The 19,840-nt window shown below is 39.7% G+C and overlaps 2 protein-coding genes and 1 long non-coding RNA gene across 5 annotated transcripts; 2 read left to right on the top strand and 1 right to left on the bottom strand.

The window, feature by feature from the left end:
• Positions 1 to 939: 939 nt before the first annotated feature.
• rnf34a (ring finger protein 34a) lies at positions 940 to 7,923 on the bottom strand. Of its 3 annotated transcripts, XM_037098086.1 has the most exons (8): positions 7,720 to 7,923; positions 6,881 to 7,099; positions 5,392 to 5,778; positions 4,675 to 4,737; positions 3,770 to 3,971; positions 3,592 to 3,621; positions 3,316 to 3,363; positions 940 to 2,716 (listed from the first exon to the last, which is right to left on the bottom strand). In XM_037098086.1, the coding sequence occupies exons 1-8, from the start codon at positions 7,723 to 7,725 to the stop codon at positions 2,529 to 2,531; spliced, it is 1,143 nt and encodes a 380-aa protein (XP_036953981.1). In that variant the 5' UTR covers positions 7,726 to 7,923; the 3' UTR covers positions 940 to 2,528. The 3 variants fall into 3 exon arrangements, with proteins under 3 accessions (XP_036953981.1, XP_036953982.1, XP_036953983.1); XM_037098087.1 differs by lacking the exon at positions 3,316 to 3,363 and having other exon boundaries at positions 7,720 to 7,921; XM_037098088.1 differs by lacking the exons at positions 3,316 to 3,363; positions 7,720 to 7,923 and adding an exon at positions 7,527 to 7,693.
• An 866-nt stretch (positions 7,924 to 8,789) lies between these two features.
• Positions 8,790 to 13,244, top strand: c5h5orf34 (chromosome 5 C5orf34 homolog). Its single transcript, XM_037098085.1, has 11 exons — positions 8,790 to 9,076; positions 9,769 to 9,858; positions 9,942 to 10,298; positions 10,380 to 10,642; positions 10,742 to 10,840; positions 11,141 to 11,261; positions 11,879 to 11,970; positions 12,051 to 12,129; positions 12,230 to 12,327; positions 12,760 to 12,806; positions 12,945 to 13,244. Exons 1-11 carry the CDS (start codon positions 8,879 to 8,881, stop codon positions 13,124 to 13,126), a joined length of 1,626 nt encoding a protein of 541 aa, XP_036953980.1. The 5' UTR covers positions 8,790 to 8,878; the 3' UTR covers positions 13,127 to 13,244.
• A 1,152-nt stretch (positions 13,245 to 14,396) lies between these two features.
• On the top strand, positions 14,397 to 15,847 carry LOC119019988. The gene is made up of 3 exons (XR_005075203.1): positions 14,397 to 14,438; positions 14,941 to 15,650; positions 15,778 to 15,847. It is a non-coding gene; the product is annotated as an uncharacterized LOC119019988 (long non-coding RNA).
• The last annotated feature ends 3,993 nt before the right edge of the window (positions 15,848 to 19,840 follow it).

The following is a 19,840-nucleotide window of genomic DNA, read 5'->3' on the forward strand; positions in this document are numbered from 1 at the left end:
GGGCTGGGGCAAAAGAAAACCAGGGCAACTGAGCTTTATCGGTGGAAATGATTTGGACTACCATAACTATACAGGTTGTTGTCATGCTCTGGTTGAAGAGGGACAAACAGCTCAGGCAAATCTGTGCTCATTAAACACATTTTAAACACGCTTTAAATCACAGGGAGATGTAACTCCGTTATAGTAAACCCAATCCCAGGGACATGTCAGTAATCCGACATTACACCATTTAAATCAAATGGGAAAAAAATATAGATATATACATCTCATATGGATCAATATATGCAAATGTACATTAGCAAGTCATTATTTCTATATACTTTCTATATCACATATGTCAGTAAACTCATCACTATATCTTTGAATAGTTAGTTCAATACATTTTTCCTACATGAGAAAATCAACTAAAATGCATTAAGACACTTCATTTCACTCCCAACAATACACAACAACAACAAAAAAAAGACATTCAGAGTTTCACATCCACAGTTCAGCTGGAAATCAGGGAAGATGGTTTGATGAGTTAGCACCAATTTTTGTCGTTAGTCTCCACTGAAGTGCTGAGACGGGACAGAGGTGACAGCGGAGGTCGGCTATTGCTGTAATGGCAGACTTTTTATGAACATTTAAATTTGTACTTCCTTACAATAAGCGCCTCTATAGCAAATTAATGCAATTGAAGAAAACTGATAATCCATCGACTTCATCGTAAATCACCAATTTCAACCATCAATATTTTCATATCACAACAGCGGAGCTTTTGCTTGTCTGGGGGCTAAATAACACCAAGTTTAACTTGACAAGAAAAACACACAAGCTCAGTAGTTTGTAATTTGCTTTTTCCACTGACCTTAAAGGCATACCATGCAGGATTTGTCAGTGGCCATTTATAAACACATCATTCAAAAAGGTGCAGTAACCAATTCTGGAGTCCATTACTGAGGCTAATAACAGGTGATTTAATTAAACATCACCAATTTAAAAGAGGGAAGTCAGGACTAAACAAGAGGGCCCAAGATAGTTTTCAATTTGTGGTACAGTTTGTGGACATTTGTGGACAGTGTTTGATAAAGTTTAAAAGTGTCTCCTCACACACACAGACACAACTCACAAAACTGAGCAATTTCTTAAGGGAGACAAAATTCGTTGATGTTTGCTTAATGTATGCTCACTGTCAATAATAATGTTGTCTTCTTCCATAAATTTGGTGTGGAATGGATGAAATCAGCAAATGACTGCTAAATGTTGGCAAGTAAGACGTACTTAGAAACGACAGCAGACAAGATGCGCTTTCGGTATAGGAAGCATGCATGTGGGAACTGCGATGCCACGACAAGCGGACACTTCTTTACAATCAGAAACCACTTAAAGATAGCATTAAATGCTGAAGTAACAAGAGGGCGCCAATGTTTTAGAATTTGCACACACACCTGGTGCTAACATTGGCAGGTTAAGAGAGACTACTGTCCACCTGGTCTGAAAAGGTCAGAATCGTTGGTATGTTATGACTTTGGACTGAGACTAAACAATCCAGCTCCTCTTTCCAGAATGACTGATGTCACAGCCAAATAATTACATTTAAAACAGACAGGCAGAGGGCAGGGTCTCCGCTGATACAGACAACGTGACACACTTCAACAGGGTCATTAGTGATGATTGAGAGGGATTATTTTTGTATGGGTCTATTGTTAGATTTGTTTTAGGAAAATCCTGCATGGTATACCTTTGACAAAGTAAGAGGCCTTCAAAACTCCATCAGTCAAGATTAAGTTATGACGAGAATTCGAGAATAAGTACAAGTGCTACCTCAGCCACCATTTCTGGTCATAGTTTGCAGTGGATTGTGAGTAGTGGTGCATAAACACAGTGTGAACAAAGTGCTTTCTGATACAACGTGCTGAAGAATCAACAGACACGCGCCGGCCCAACACAGTCGAGGGCAGAGTACGGGTGAGAAGCATCAGGGCATGACCCATTATTTGGCACCTAGTTCAGTCACTCCCTCTCTCCTGATGTGGGCTTCGGTGTGTGTCTGTCCTCTGTGTTACTAAGATATGTAGTCAACTTGCAGCAGTTGTAAAGAGAGGTGCTCTTAAGAATACTCAGCAGTGCTGAGCGCCAGCTACAGTTTATAGGCAGATCTGAGGGTGATGAGTTGTGTTTGACGAGACTGTTCGTGGCTGAGTGCCACACATTCTTTGCTTTGAAAATATGTAAGAAAAGTAAATCACTTCGGAATGAACACAGATTAGAGATATGTTTACTTGAGGAATGACTCATAGGAGGGTACGGTCCCACACTGCCCACTGGTGAAACTGGAGTCAGAGTCTTAAGAAAAACACATTTCTCGTAATATCTCAATGTGCAAATAAAGTGAGAAATTAGGTAATACAAACATGGAACATCCACAAAATAAGTCTTTTGGGGATTTCAAATGTTGTGAGCTGCATGGCTGATTTAAAGTACAGTCTCAGTCTGAGCTGCAGCTGATCTGAAGCAGGCAGGTGCGGCGGTGTAGCAGAGGTGCATTAGGACTTGAAGACATGCACGGCCCTCACGACGTACTGCCTGCAGATCGGGCACTCGTTCATCCTCTTGCCGCACTTGGTGCAGGTGACCATGTGACCGCACTCCAGGAGAACGCAGTCGATCATAGCATCCATGCAGATCCTGCAGAGGTTGTCGTCGTGGATCGTCAGTGGACGCTTCTCACCATCTGCAAGACAATGACACGGAGAGGTGACTGGAAATGTTAAAAAAAAAAAAAAAACAGCACAAAACTGATCATGGGCTGAGGAGGGATAAGGGGGACATCATATCCAGTGTGCCTTATCTTAAAGTCATGCTCACAATCTCCTCAAAAATGTCAACGGCTGTAATGGCTGTGTGTCAAGATGTTACTATGACAACCACACAGTCTTTATCACTGGAAGCGAGCTGGTGAGAGAGTAGATACACACACCTAACAAAGTGCAGTTCTCACACATTGAACACATGAAAAGATGACAGAGGGAGATTGATCATCATGGTGGATCAATGCTTCTGGAGCATGACAGGTGGAATTGAAATAATCAAATTTCTGGTCCGGAGCAGAACAAATTAACATTAATTCTCATCCTCAATGAAACAGACCCTCACAATAAAAGGCATTCCATATGTATGACCACATATATGAAGGGAAACTAGCAGAACAAATGAGAATGGGTTCACAGTGAATACAGATGTGGTGGAGACACTGTTCGTACGATGGTGAGGCAAGTCATCGATGGTTATATGTGACCACGGCAACAGTAGCAAGGAATCTATAATCCTTACCTCCGATGGCACCATTGCAGATGGGAGGGGAAGGAGGGAAGGCCACCACTTTAGTGGGGGAGGAGTAAAGCAGGCAAGAGATGTTTCAGCACGAGTCAGAATGAGAAAACTCATTTGAAGGACCCTGCTTATCATTATCATCATTATTATCATTACTGCTGACAGTATATATTATTGACAGAAGAAGCAGAGATATGAGGTTTCTAGTTAAAAACAGGATGTGGTATCCAGTAGTGATATCTAGGACAGCATGCACAGAGATGAGTGACAGCTTACCTGTGGTTACAGCACTGCTCACATTTTCCACTGCAAGAAAATAAATCAGTTACTATAGCAATTTATTATAGCAAGCCATATTATTAGAGACTTTATAAAGCAAATCTAATTAATTAAGACATTTTATAGCCAACGTCAAAGTAGAGTATTTAGTCAGAGTGACAAAGGTGACACCCACATGACTTCCTGTTCTCCTCCTTCTCTCTGTACAGCCTGCTGACGCGCTCCACCAGCTCCCACTTCTCACAGCACCCTGAATAGTTGACAAAGTTCCGGGCCAGGATCTCCTTCAGCTGCCTGACAGACAGGCCTTCGATGTCCCGCAAGCTGGAGATGTCTGAGAGAGATGCTCTGGCCCGACGTCGCGTCTGAGGACTGACCTAAAAAGGAGCGGGAACATTAGAGAGACATTAAAGATGGAATATCAATGAGGTTAGATTACTGTGACAAACAGTTTGAACAGCCTTAATATTTCATTACTGAAGAGGCAGCCTCGTGCAAAACAGTAACACACGACACTCAGCAACAAGAGTTGCACTCAGAATCACTAAAAATGTAAGTAGTCAGCATGAAGGATAGATAAAAAAAAAAAAAAAACAGCTGATATGTGCCAGAATTCTCTTTGGGTTGAACCAACAGGGTACTTCTTGGAATAAAATATCTATAATTTCTTTTCATATTGAGCTTTATTGCTACTTTGAGCAAAAAGCATTTGCTCAAATAAACCTGAAGTATATGAAGTGCTGCAATCTGCAAGATGCTGCATTTTTTTTTTTTTTTTTTGCAGCACAGGAGAAAGTTGTTCCAGAAAGCATGCTTAGCAAAACCATCTGGTATATTCAGAATAAGTAGCAGAGTCTCTGGCCAATAAATAGAGTTTCATTGTTTCATATTTTTAACATTTGCATCTCATTATCAACTCTTATATTGCTTTCCTTGCATTCCAAAAGCTGCACCACTAAATCTTGTATATAACTGTGTCATCAAGTATTTCCACTTATACTCCAGTAACAACATTTAGCAATAGGTCTGAAATGCATTTGTCAATACTTTCAAAATCAAGTTTGATCAGTCAAAGGTCACCTCAGGAGAGTGTTCACTGGCGTCCAGGTTGAGGAGAGACACAGATGTAGCATCACCTATATCCTGCAACACAAAAGCAGCAATAACAAACATGATTGTGCACTACGTGCGAGGAACAGGCCAGTTAATTGAGGATTAGGATTAGACACTCTGAGACAGATCATTGATACCATGGGAACAATAACGTCTCCTGCCTTCCATTCATAGGAAAGCTTACGGCTCCCTAAGCAGGACAAGTACAGGTATTTATAGTGGATCCTGGCTGCTTGGAGCTGGGCTCGTTCTGCAGTGACAGTTATAGTGTTTACTTTTTGCCTCTCTGCTTTCTAAAAGTCCTGATCAGTTTATTTTTAGCTGGCTTACAAACTGTAGTAAAGTCAGGATGAAAGGATGAAACCTCTTTTCATCACTTAGTTTCTATATTTGTCTTTGGTGACATGTCAAGTGGTTCCCATAGACTTGTTTGTAGTTGCTCAACAAATTGATGACATGATGTAAGATCTGCACAAATAACCCAAAGACCTGTGGAAGAACACTTACGACGATTCTTCAGAGCTAACTGGCTTTGTGACGGCAGGCCACCGTGACTAAAAATCCAAACTTACACTTGTCAAATAAATAATTTCACTTTTAAAAGATGCAAGTTGTGCCTCAGCAAGGATATGGTTAATACTTTGTGTTAATAAAAATCATTAATGGTTCAAAGCCGCTCCTGACCTGGTTGGTATCAGAGCTATCACTTCTGCTGAGCGGCTCCTCCTGAGAGGCAACAAAAGTAGACAGCTCCGAGGCTGACTGCGTGGTAGAAGGTGTCGGTGTATACAGGGAACGGGAGTGAAGGCTGCCCACGTCGGGGTCGTCCTCTTCCTCAATGCCTTGGTGACAGAGCACCAAGTCCACTAGGTCTTCCTTTTCCCTGCAGGTATCTGTGGGGATGTTACGGAGTAGCAAGTACTGACGCAGGTCCCTGACTCGTAGGCGCATGAGCCGCGGCCGCTGAAAAGATGTCGCCTTCAGCAAGTGACATGTGGCACAAATGCGCAGATTCTCCTGAAGCACGGAGCACAGAGAGCAGAAGCTCTTCTTGCAGTCACAGCATATATACTGCACAAAGAGAGTGAAGAAAAAAAAACAAGATGGTGGAAATAAGGCACTATGAGATTTACAAACAGCTTCTACAATGTGTTACTGCCAGAATGTTGCATGTTACCATTGACATTGTTCCTCTGTTGTTTTTTTCAAATTCAAAAGTTAAATCTACATTTAAAAAAAAAAGACAAAGAACAGGAAAAGCTGGGTGACCATATTTAAAAAATGACAGGGAAAGTATATCAATGATTTTCTTGCATTCTCTCACATCTGCTCTGCCTCTCAAGGCATAGAGACAGGGAGCTGCTCATTTCTTCTAAGTGACAAACATCAAACAGTAATAAATGCAAGTCGTGGGATTCGACTGGCACGGTGGAGCACAGGGTTCAGAGAGAACGAGACCCTGAGCCATACATGAACATGAGGACTCCGAAGATGATATTACAGAACAAGTATGTCGTCCATCTGTCTCTGCAATCAGCTAGAACAGCAGTGTTGTATTAGTAGCCTCTGGGTGAAAATCTAATTAACTTCAGCCTTTAATTTCCTTCATGCGGCAAAGTTTTGTTTCAGCTCTTTAGAAAACAGAGGTCAGACATACAATTTGAGCTTAAGGCAACACGATCACCACTTACTTTATCTTTCTTTTTTTGGTGCAGGAAATCAAATCCCGCAAAAAAAAAAAATCACATTTTGTCCAAAAAGAGTAGATTTGAACACACACTGTTCACTGAAACGTCAACCTTTTTATATGAATTTATCAATGCAAAGATGAATAGTGTGTGTGTGTGTGTGTAATAATTCTGTGTTTTTGCCAACATACAATTTGAAAATGTTCATTCACAAAGTAATAATAAATGTTTCATGTAGGTTTCATTGATTTCACTTTTTATCTTAAGTCCATTGCCCAGACAACATTAGAAAATATGGAGACTCATTTCAAATGCAGTAAATTAGTGATACCGCCTTAAATATTAATCCTATAACTCCCTCTGCTTCCACACACACACACACACACACACACACACACACACACACACACACCTGATTTTCATCTCATTAAATCAACAGACCAATTAACATGTACTGGCATCTAACAGAACATCCAGATACCTACCTTCCTCCTGAAGACCGAGAAGGCCTGACCGCAGGCCTTACACACAAGACCGGGGCTCCCTGAGCTGGTGGGCGGGTACGTGGAGTATCCCGCACTGGGGGCAAATCTGAAGGGTCCAGCACCGGCCCCAAACCCTGGCTGCTGGCCTCTGACGGCCCCGGTACCCATGACTTCATTCAGCAGACCACAGCATGAAGCCCACATGGACGAGGCCCCTGCCTGACAGGCACAAAACCCCTTCACTTTAGTGCTTCCTGTTCACATTCATCTCGTTGATGTTAGTGATGATACTTCAGCTATATGAAATATGAATGAGTGCATTTCCATCTGCCTCATTTACGTAAATGGTTACCACAGAGACAACTCTCACTGATCGTACAGAAGCCACACATGAGTGCTTATTATAGATGCGATGACTAAAAGCCTACAGTGTTAGTTTTACACAATACAGCACACTCCGTGCGGACAGGAAGTGGAAGCAGCTAGAACTGTCAAAACTACACAAGCAGAATACAAGCAGATATTTAAGCTACCTGTGCTACATGCTAATAACATGTTTAATAACTAGCTGATGTTGCAACAAAGAAGAAATTAACTACACCAATTTCAAACAAATTCACCTCCATAATTCCATGTTTAACATTACCGTCAAGTTGATGTTCAGTGACAGCTGTCAGATAACCTGTCCGACCGATTTGACGTTAACTAGCACAGGCTAGTTACCATAACGTCAGCTCCCCTTTATAATACGGCGACATTAGCTAACGTTAGCTAGCTGCTGCTAGCGATAGTCTAAGCAGGGCTAAAACTGGAGCGGAGTTATGAAAAGAAAACTGCACCTTCATTGCAGCTCCTGCTTGTCTATTGAGAAAATCCAGACTGACGGTGTAACCATTGCAATATGAGGAGTCACTTATTTAGCTGAACTGCCTGAATGCGCCTTCTTGATGCGATGAGGGGAACGATCGAGTCCCGAGGACTGATGCTGCTGCTGCTGCTGCTGCTGCTGCAGCTTCTTCGCTTTGACGCTGCTTCAGCCTGCACGCAGCTACAGCTTCTTGCTGCCCCCTGCAGGTTATATGTAGAATTGATCGTGGTCGACCTCCAGCACGACTACCGCCAGTGAGTAATTTTCCTGTGAATTCAGCGGTGATGTTTTTAAATTCTAAGATAACCATCGTAAAAACTATTTGCAAATTGATTTAAGTATTTATTGAATCAATATTAAAAGTTCATATAAAGTAAAATACCATCTGGCTTCTCAAGGCTTACTATTCTCAAATGGAACTGCAGTGGATTTGTTTTAAGCATTAAGGCCTTTATGTTGAGTTTTAGAAGTGAATAATAATAATAATAATAATAATAATAATAATAATAATAATAATAATAATATACATACATACATACATACATACATACATACATACATACATACATACATACATACATTTGACACTTGAATATTGATCAAGTCTTGCTCCTCCATTTAATCTGTCCCCACTCCCAGGAAGTCCAAAGGTAAGTAATATGTTCTACAACCAGAATGCACCTTATAATGTTTTAAAACAACAATTCCACACATTTTGCATTTTACATATATACATATAAATGTGGTTACCCTGGACAGTTTTTCTAGTAGCCTTTCATAAAAAAGTTTAAAAATCCTTATAGAAGTAGCCTATCCCCTTTTTATATGATTAAGCTGAAAATAACCTATTGTTAGGCTTTTATATTCTACTTTTGTTGTATCTTCATGTTTTTGCTGATTTTTGGCTTTGTTTTATGTGTTGTGCCTGACTGTACAGTTACAGTGCGATAATACACTAATAATCTTGTAAAAAGTTACATATGCTTATGCTTAATACTTCCGGTCCGGGCTCAAGCGCGCCAATAACAAACGTCCCCATCTGATGACGTTGACGTTGACCGACGCATCCCCGGTGTTTTTGATTTTCAGCGCGTCTCCCACAGCCGAGTAAGGAACTTGAAGGTTCAACAATGGAAACCAGCGGCAGTTCGATGATCATGTATGAGGATGAGTCGATGGATGTTCGGTACGGAGACGGAGCCCACCTGCAGCTGTCGCCGTGCGGATGTGAATTCTTGCTGGTGAAACCCGCAGACCCCTCCGGACATCCTCTTCAACCCACGGAGAGAGTTCGACAGAGAACTAGATTCACAATCAGTTCCTATAAGGTGGAAACACAAAGTATAAGCGTTTCTTTAGAGATAGTTTGAAAGCTGTTGTCAGTCCTAGTCTGTTCCACTAGACTGGGTCTGTAGGATGTGGTGGATGTAATCCGATCTTTTACTCAAGTCAAAGTAGTTATACCACAGTGAAAATGTGTTCTGTCACCAGTCTTGCATTTAAAATCTCACTTGGAATAAAAGTATGCGAGTTAAATTAGGTATTTGCATCATAATATACTTAAAACAGCAAAAGTAAAGAGTACGTATTATGCGGAATGACCCATTTAAAGGCAATATTGCATTGCATGATATGGTAAGTAATGCATTCATGTCTACATTGCTGAGCAGTGAGCTGGTAACAGTCTGGTTAATTTCAGCTACTTTTCTATAGATTATTGGTAGCTTAATCTACACCAAGATCAGGATTTATTTGTATATTTATGTTTTATATTTACAATATCAAATACATTTGGTGCAGTAAAATGTAAAATGTGTGTTTAACTATAAAGCTGCATGAAATTGAAATGCCCAAGTTCCAGCAGCTCAGACATAGAGTAAATGTACTTTACTTTACACTGTACATTCCACCATTGGTGACAGGCCGTAGTTTGCTGGGATAAATGTGCACAGTTTGGTTGCTCTCTGCATTACACATAGGCTCAGCTCATTGTATCTAAAATGATGAGGTCATTTTACAGGAGTTATTGGTGGCTGCGTTGGCATTTCGGAATAAATATGCAAGTCGACCATATCTACCAGACGAACTCATCCCCACTGAGTGCAAGAAGGTACCAAGAGCTTTCTCCTCAGTCATCTCATTAACTTGTGTTTTGGCATTGATCTTGAGGGACTGTACTTTTGCCCCCTGCAGCCTTTTTTCAGCATTGACTCAGAGGTGCAGTGGCCTGAGCGGTCCTCCCACGATGCTGAGCTCGGATCCGGAGGCGAGACCATCGTCAGGTCAGAGGAGGGCCGAGCTGCGCTGATGCTTTCGCCCTCAGGTGAAGAATTCTCCGTCGAGTTCACGTGCAGCCTCAGTCGGACTCAGAATCGGCACGACAGCACGCAGGGTTTCAGAAGAGACTCTGACAGCAGCCCAGGCAATCTGATCTGTCAGACCACTAATGAGGAGACCAAAGAGGTTCATCAGGGAAGGCGAAGCAGAAGGAATGAGTCTGTTAGATCAAGGTCCAGCTCCCCTCGGATCAGCAGCACTGCTCAGCCAAAGGTCATTATTCCTAATACATTTTTCTGCACTTATGTCATAGCTTTGATTAGATATCTTAACTCCCTTCTCTTCCCTTGGCAGCCAGAGGAGACGTTCCAGTCCACTGCAGTGGTTCAGCATCACTCCTGCTGCACTGTCGCCCCTGTCTGGTGCTACCCTCTCTCCTTGGCTCGCCAGCTCTGGACAGCTCGGATCTCTAAACCTGAAGATGTCGGAGCAGAGGGAGCCGGCGTTCTCACCCAGGCCCTCAGCAAAATGAACATGTCAGACACATCCAGTGGAGAGAGAAAGTCTTGCCTCCCTCAGGCACTGCCTCTCACATGTCCATCACCTCACCGGCACAGGTTGAATAATCAGTTGACCAGAATTAAACATTAGACACATGAAGCACTGTTCAACATTTTTCACTCGACTGATTAAGCTTCCTCACTCGTGTATTTAAGGTGGAAGGTAAAATACCCCCTGGCCCAAACAGAACATTCAGACCAAGATCTTCCAACCGAGCTGGTAAAAGTGATGTGGTGTAATGGAGTCACCTACAGGTAAGAATGCAGATTATGAAAGTTAACAAGGAAGATCTTTTACATTTTATGTTTGTATACTTCACACATAATTCTGTAAAAGATCATCTCTGGTGCATATTTTAGATGGAATGTCTACTATGTGTATTTAAAGGAACAGTTTACCCAGAAAGCCTAAATGTATATTGAACATTGAATTTATCCTATTTGGGATCAATAAAGGCATCTTATCCATCTTATCTTATCATGTTTTGTCTTTTAATATCTTATCTGATTTGATCTTGTCTAAAGTGTGTGTTTACCTGTATGTGTCCCATGTAGGATACTGAGTGGGACCGTCTCAGTTGTAGAGGTTTCCCCGGGAGATGGGTCAGTTATCCGATCAAACGGTGTCCTCAACACTTATTTTACCCATCACAAACCTGAGCTCCTGTCAGGGCAGGTAAATTCAGTATCTCAGTATATCATCATAAAACATCTCATCATATGCCGTAAGAGTAAGCCACTATATTTAAAGGGTAAGTTCAGTATTTTTTAACCTCAATTATATTTTCCCATGCTTTTTTGTCCAAATGGCTAATGAGGACAAAAAATTTCTTAATCGGTCCAGAATTGTTGAGACTACAAAACAGGCTTCATTGTTCTCCTTCTGGGCAGCTGCTCACCTTCAAAGTACCTCTATCAAAAGTGGTTGCTTTTGCCACTGGTGGGATCATTTTGTTAGTCGTGCTGGTTCTTGTATGTTATTCTGGTGAGTTTATTTTGTTTCTGTAAAGTTGAATGGAAATGGAGCCTGATGCCTTTGGCGAGAGCAATTTGGTGGCTGTTTTTATAGTTAAACAAAAATCTTTAACAAAAATGTATGTCTCTGTAGGGGTCCTTTCTGATACCCCATCAGTTACTGAAACACAGAACTGTGGGAAAATAGGATCTAGGTTGACAAAATACCAAAGTTGCAAGTTAAATTAGCATATTAGCTAAAATTCAATGCCAGTCAAGCACTAACGTACCTGCATCTTTGTATAAACAGTCACTTAACTGATTGTTTGTATCCCTCAGGTTAAAGAAGTAACATACCATCTCAACAACCTTCCCCCTGACATTCCCGGTCAGCCGTACTCCATATGCTCTATTGTATGTCGTGCAAGCAGGTAAGCTTGTTTCATCCCCCTCTGATGAATATTGCGACTTTATTACATCATTCCCTGACCATCACATGGCTCTTTGACAGGATCCTCTCTTGCTACAACGACGCTAAGCAGTCACTGAAGCTCTCTTCCACACCTAGCTGCTTGGAAGGACTCAAAGAAGTAGGTCCTGCTTTTACCCTGATATTACTAAAACTCTCTTTTTTTCCACAGTATTCACATATTATTCAAACTTCTAAACTTTCAATGATTTGGTTTCCAGGATGGACATTTTTATAAACCCACAATGATTGAAGAAAATCTGTCCAATCCTGTATCTGTTGTGCAGCATGTGAACGTCACACAGAGAGCACAAAGTCGGTGGGTTATCTTTTTCTCATCGCCTGTCTGATATGAGTTGCTGTGTTTTAGAGATATCAGCCGCAGAGATGTCTGCACACTTCTTCTGTGTGATATGGAGAAAAAAAAAAGTTCCTACATGAAACAGTTCACAATGATGTCTGTGGATCTTGAGAAACTGGGTCAGGATTTCTTGAAAGAAACATTAATGTTGAGTGTATTTTTTAAAAATGTATTTATTTATTTGCACTTTGAGCACCAGTCCAAGTTGACCGATGGACTGAGGTCTATATTCAGAAGAAGACTCGAAAACAGGAACCAAAACAATCTAGATAGATAAACGGCACCATAGTTTAGAAGATAAATATGTATTTTTGATTTTAGAGTGACTGTCCCTTTTAAAGCTGAATACTGCATTAAAAGATGTCTAATGTTTCTTTCCATTCCATTTAGGACATGTCTTGTAGCTGCAGAACTGGAGAAGATAAAACGATTCAACTGTATCCTTAAACACTGAGATGAAAGCTTAAAGGGGCTGTCGACACTAATATATTCTCACATCAGCTGGTTGTGTAGTTATATGTCACTGCACTAAGATGAGGAAGATTGTGTGCATTTCTTGAACATCCTGCACCCAGTTCTGCTGGAGAACCACCACCTGCTAAGGAGTGAGAAGCGATGTGCAGAACAGGAGGACAGCTCTGCGGAGGAGGTGACTCATGAAGCAGTGGACGAGAACTACGTCGCTGAAGCTCTTCAGAGAACATCCAAAGCCATAGAGGACATTGATGCTGTCATATCTGCAGCTCTGTTGACGTGAAAGAGTCATGAAGAAAAAAAAAACTCCACTCTTCTAGCTTGATCTGCATTTGGTACATCTCATATAGAACGGTTTTACTGAGCTGACTGAAATAAAGATGCTTGCACGTGGCTTGTAATTTGTATTTACTATTAATTGCAAAATGCTTCATTTAACAGCTGACTTCCAAAAGAAAAACTCTGGCATGTCTTAATCTCAGATGCTAATATAATAGAAAGTATTTTCCCAGTTGCTAATAACCACATTTTGTCACCATGCAGTCCCTTTCTCTTAGAGTTGGAGATAAGATCTTGCAATGGCGCAAAATGAGTTTGACACGTTGATGTTTTCTCCTACACCCATGATGAATTGTGGTTATACTGTAGAAGTGGTGACTGGTTTTAAAAAGCCCCCAGCATGACACTTTAGTATTTCTGGGTTACAAACTTTCGACACATACAAAAGTTCATGAGTTTTAATGTAGGTCATTATTTTGACAAGCTGCGGTCTTGTGTTTAGAATAGAGTCTAGAATCTCTATATTTTTTTCTTTAAACATTTTTATTAAATGACATATTTCAGGTCTTTGGAAAGAATCTCTGAAAAAAAAAAAAAAAAATATATATATATATATATATAGATAGGTATCATTGCACTGAAAACAGTGCACTCTAATGGGAATCTTTAAGTCTTTTTTTTCTTCATGATAATCAGTACATATTAGGCAACATATACACATACACAAATACATATATCTGTGATGGGACAATATTGGGCCAACCAACATGTTGGTCAGGCTCAAATAAATTCTCTATCATTCAAGCTGTTTCTCAGATTTTCACATTTTCAAGTTTACCCTCAACCAAGGAAAAGAAAAAAGCAATGGAAAAGAACAGTTACGATCAATGTAGCAAGCTCATCTCAAAAAAAATGAACAAAACATCCAGTCTGAAAATGATGAAACCTACATGACTTTTCTCTAATTCTGATCTCATCATCCCTGTTACAGTATGTCCCTCATCATGATTCATCACTCTGGATGAATGTCAGAAATTATCATAAAGATAGATTCTCATTATGTACAAATTCCCAGCAACTGTGAAAGTATGTCTCAGTAAACAATTCATTTTTACTACTTTTTGTTGTTGTTTTTAGGTCACATGTGAATCAGCAGGTGGGTTAGTTAGTCTTTCGACACACTAAGCAGACAGCACCTGTGTTTATTCACTCAACTGAGAACCAACTACTTCCTGTGTGGGAGGAGCATTTTTCTTTGATGAATAACTGTGTCACACAGACTCTGGCCAGACAATCACACACAGCTCTTCTATCAGGTGAGTGATTCCTAAATGGTTTTGCCAATGCTTCAGATTAAAGGCATCGTAACTTGTGTTAGTTAATAACAATAATAGTTAATAAGGCCCTTAAGTCCTTAATCAGTAAAGCTTAGTGAAGGTTTAACAGTGTCAGTTATAGAGCTAAAATACCATACTATCTAACAACGTGTCTAATGTTTGTGATGCTATTATCAACACTTGTCTAATCTTGTTCATTTTAAATTGCATCTTATAAGGACTGTTAAGACCTTATGACCTTTAATAGGACGTTAATATAAAACATCCCTCAATTTTCTCATGAAATGCTCTTCACGAAATCTTATCTCACAGTTCAGTCATCTTTCTGTTTCCTGAAGTGTGCATGTAATGTTATTTATATCCATTCTTGTTACACAGTACCCTCTGTTGTTTTCCCTTCACTTACATCTCACTAAATGAGAAGGTGATGACAAGATTTTCAGGTCTTAATTAAAGGAATATTTATTTTTTCTCTATATAGAAGACAGAAGTCAAACATTTTGGGACTTATGGCTCAATTCAACACAAAACACAACTCTGTGTTGGATGATTCCTACAAACTAGCGATCCAGAAAAAAAACGTGTCTGCTGGATCATCTGTTAAAGACCTAATAGCTGCCTTAGAGGGGAGTCAATCAGTTGCTCCCAAAACAACCAGAGGTTCTCACACACCTAGCCATGTCTTTGAGAGAAGATCTGCGGCTGTGCTCACACAAAATGTGAAGCCATCGTCCCTCACAGCACAATCCTTTAAACCTGCTGAAACCCAGACAAACAGGGACTCCTCTGCATCCTCTCATCCAAAAAATGTGTTGATAAAATCTGCACCAAAAGCAAAGACTAATGATTCCTGCAAAAACAGTGCCCCTCCTATTTTAGTCAAGCCAGCATGGGTTAAGCTCCAGAGCACCATACTACCTCTGGCACAGCAAGACAGTGTTTCCAAAGTGGAAAGACTGATTGATGGCAGGGTGGAAAACATCATCAGTGGTATACCCCCCAGACCTCCAGTAAAGCAGAAACCTAACATCGGAATATTTGGAATCCAAAATCAAGACCAAAGGGAGAGCGTTGAGCTCTCTGTTCTGAAGAGGATCCTTCCTGATGTGCTCTCTCTCGGAAAACCTCCTCCAAAGCCCAGCAGGCCTCCGAGGGTTGAAATTCATCAATTTAGAAGGAATTTGCATGATGGTGAGAAACAATTTTAAATTCTGTTTGAATGAAAAAAGTCATCACTCATTCTATAGTTTAAAAAATGTAGGGAATAGCTGAAAGTTAAGTAAGACCGTTAAATTAAAGATGGCATTTTGTGTGACAGGGCCAAGGACGAAGATGCCACTTCCTGTTACTCCTCCATCTTCACGTTTGTGCCCATCAGCCAAACAAGCAGCTGCTTTGTAAGTCTTCATGTTGTCAGTGATGGAATGTAACTTAGTACATTTACTCAGTGTAATGCAACAAAACTTCCTGGAGAAAAATACTTGATTGTAGAGTCTCATCCTCAAATATTGACATTTGAATCAGTATTTGATGACCACAGAACTCAAGAATCAACTATCTTTCTCCGGGAAGTTACATTTGCAAATGTCCACTCCAAATTACCAGGTACAGGTACTTCACTTGAGTATCTCCATTGCATGCAACTTGATACTTCTACTCCACCGTGGATTCAGGCTTCGCAGTTGCAGCACTTTGCCTGTTGCCTCTCACAGGAAGCTGTTTGTCAGATCCACACTGATGTCAACGATACCCTTTGAGAACTAAGACTTTCATTGTGCGCAGTTTCAAATACAAACCCAACTTTCTCTTTCTGACCATAATCAAGGAGTCAACAAATGGACTTTGATGCGGGCTATGATGACATCGGCATCCTGAACCATCCATCTCTCCCCGGTGAAGGTCCCACATAATTTTATATCATTTTACTGATATTTTCACTGATACAAGTCTGGTGGTTAGTGTCTAAACTGTGATATTACATACAAGCTTATAGAATGATAATGAGGGACACGATTGCTGATTTACTTGTTGCCTTGTCTTCACAGAACATCCTTCGAAGATGACAGAGGTAATCCATTCATCCTGCCACTGGTGGATTGCTGTACTTGAATGGTGCAATGAGGAAAGCTGATCAGTGTGATTTCTTTTGTCTCTACAGGCAGATTTGAGCGATGAAAACATGTATGAAGAACTTGATGATAAATGGTAAGAGTCAGTGAGGAATGAGGCAAATATTATTTTATGCTCTATATATACCACATATCTATTTTTTTTATCTTTCCAAAGGAGGCAACAAGCTGAGAAATTTAAAAAATGTCAAGAAAGTACAAGCAGAAGTGAGGACAAAACCCAAGTCAGAGAGGACAAACAGGCAATAAGTTATTTTTTGTGTATTATAAAAAGTTTGTATTTGCTATGAAAAGGGTGCTTAATTTAGTTTTGATGCAATGATAACTGTGACAATCAGGAGCTGAAGGGAACCATCAACTCCAAGCAAATGAAAGAGAAAGATGTAAAAGGTAAAGAAGAAAGGAAAAAACAGCTGAAACAACAGAAAGACAAAAAGAAGAAGGATCAAAAAGAAAAGAAGAAATTCAAGGTAAAAGTACAAAGTACACTGTATTTACCAATGCATTTAAGGCTGCTAAAAAAGTGACACCAGTATCACTTAAATAAGATTGTGCAGAGGAAAACATCCAATAGAAGCAACTCATCACAAAATTAAAATTCAGTCATTATCTACTCAACCTCTTGCCTATGGAACATTTGGTGAAGTTTAATAGTCCACAACACAGATCCGTAGCGAAGTGTTGCACCATTCTCCTGAACGACTGAAGTAGATGGGGACTTGTTTAAGGTGTATAAGAAACAAAAAAATACAGCTCGTCCGGCGCAATCCAACTTCCAAATCCAACTTTCATCTCATATTGATATGAAAAGACGTTAATTTGGTTGGAAGTTGGTGCACAAGCTCAATCATGTGTCAAAGGTGCAAATGATGTCTTTTCACATGAAACTTCACCTGAGTTTTCATCAGCACGAGGGTAAGTGGATAATGACTGAATCTAGATTTCTGGGTGAACTTATCCTTTAATAAAATGAAAGATGATTTATGACTGACTAATTATCCTCAACCAGTTTAACAAGAAGGGGACGACAAACAAGGACTTCAAAGAAGAAACATCAGACTCGAATCGAGATGAGACTGTAGAGGTCGTCCACATTACAGGTACTCCATGGGGAGAATGGCAGGCCAAGAGCATAAATGGCTACTGCAAAACAGTCTGTAAGAAAAGAGAAGAGGCTGATGAGGAAATATGTACACAAACATAACGTCATCAATGCTGATGTATGGTCATATGTACTTTCAGATGACTACACGGACACTGGGTCTGTCAATACAGGACATGGTGATTTACAAGATGCGGAGAATGAGTGTGGATGGTCCGATGCACAATTGGAAGTTTATGATGACATTGGGGAACGGGCTGATGTTTGCAGGTGCAGTACGCCTGTAAAATAGACTGTATACACATACTGTAAGCCAGGAAATTGAATTGAAAAGAGTCTTTATTGTCATGAATATTATTGTGATCTTTCTGTTATTTTTCTTCTTTTTTAGTGGGCTCAGCATGCAAAATTGTGAGTTGTTTCGTATCGCTTTTAATTCATTTAGTTTACTGAAATATGAAAATATAACAATGATAATACACTGTTATCATGTGTATCTCTCTCTTCTCTGAACAGTGAAGGAGGAGGGTGTTTATGACAATCTGGCTAATCCAGACCCAAGGTTGTATTGTTTTCGTATTAGTTGTAAATTAGTGGGTCAGATTTGGTCATTTGTTGCTGCAGAAGACAAAAGTCTGTTAAAAGTCTCTTTTATTTCCTGCATATTATTTTTCGAATATTTCACAAAATGTAGATTATGTATTGGGGACGCCTTGTGGTAAATCTGATTATTGCAGGACTCACACAAACTAGTGCCAGTGCCGTATATTTAATCCAACATGACTCTTGACAAATACTAACTTTTAAATCTTTGAATTTGCACTTACTGAGAATGACAGAGAACAGCTCATTTAACATCTATTTATCACAGCCCTTTTTGCAACCATTAACTTTATTTAAATCATGCTGCTCATCACCTGCTTTAATCTACTACACTGCATCTATGTAATTATTATTTCTATTTTCCCATCAGCATCAGCGTTTCTCCTCTGCCACAACCAAGCACAGGTGAAGGTAAATATGACAGTACTTCCATAATATTTATGGCACTTGAGATACATTCAGCTTACTGTGGAGGTCTAGGCATTATTGTTGATACTAAATGTGACTTGTCTCTTTGCACACAGAAGTTTATGATGACATTGGTTCTCAGAAACCTCCACAGCCCTCTGAAGGGTAATATGTCAATGATATCTATGCCAGAATATTGTCATCCAGATGTTATGTCTCCAAGGAGGCCAGACTGCAAAATTGGCAGTACATTCTTATATTTTAGCTTACTATAAATTGTATGCTCTGTGTCTGATAGATCTAATTATTCATTTACACAGGTATGATATTTATGAAGACATCAAAGAAGGTATGTCTCAGACTGGTTTCTCAAAATATAATGTTCACAGAGCAGCAGTGGTGGAATTGAACTCCCGTTGATTCTTAGTTCCTAGCTACTCCACACATTGAGATTTTACATTAAAACATTAGTTGTAAGTAGGTTGTGAGCTAAATTTCAAGGAATATCATTGGAGTTAATCAGATTACGTGCAGCTTTGTCTTAGACTTAGACTTAGATTAAGACTTAGACTTCTCTTAATTGATCCTTTTGGGATGACTCCTGCAAGGAAATTGGATTTCCAGCAGCTTGCAAGCAGAAAAAGAGGTATAAAACTAAATATATAAAGTAAACCATAAACAGTAAACAATAAACTCTTAGCTATATATATATATATAATATGTATAAAGTAGAGATAAGAATAAAAGTAAGATAAAATAAAATTCACAGAAAATACGGAAAAAAACATGGAAAGATGAATGTAAAGAACTGTATAGAGGATGAATATAGATAAAAACAGATAAATATATAGGACTGTATATGGCATTGTGTTTTTATACTGTGGATAAATGACATTAGCAGAAATTAGCAGTTGAATTAAATTAAATTATTGCACTTAAGTGGTGGATCAAGTTATTGCAGATGTACGAATGAGTAAATTATTAATTAATTGCACAGTGCTACCACTCTTTCCCTTCTGTCTTCTTTACCCTATTTCCTATATTTCATCTACAACAAGTTTTATATGCAGCAATACTTCTCAAGACTTATGAACACACATGAATGTGGAGTTACTCTTTAAGTACATTCAGCTGATAGT

The sequence above is a fragment of the Acanthopagrus latus genome, chromosome 5 (assembly GCF_904848185.1).
Source record: "Acanthopagrus latus isolate v.2019 chromosome 5, fAcaLat1.1, whole genome shotgun sequence".
Lineage (NCBI taxonomy): Eukaryota > Metazoa > Chordata > Actinopteri > Spariformes > Sparidae > Acanthopagrus > Acanthopagrus latus.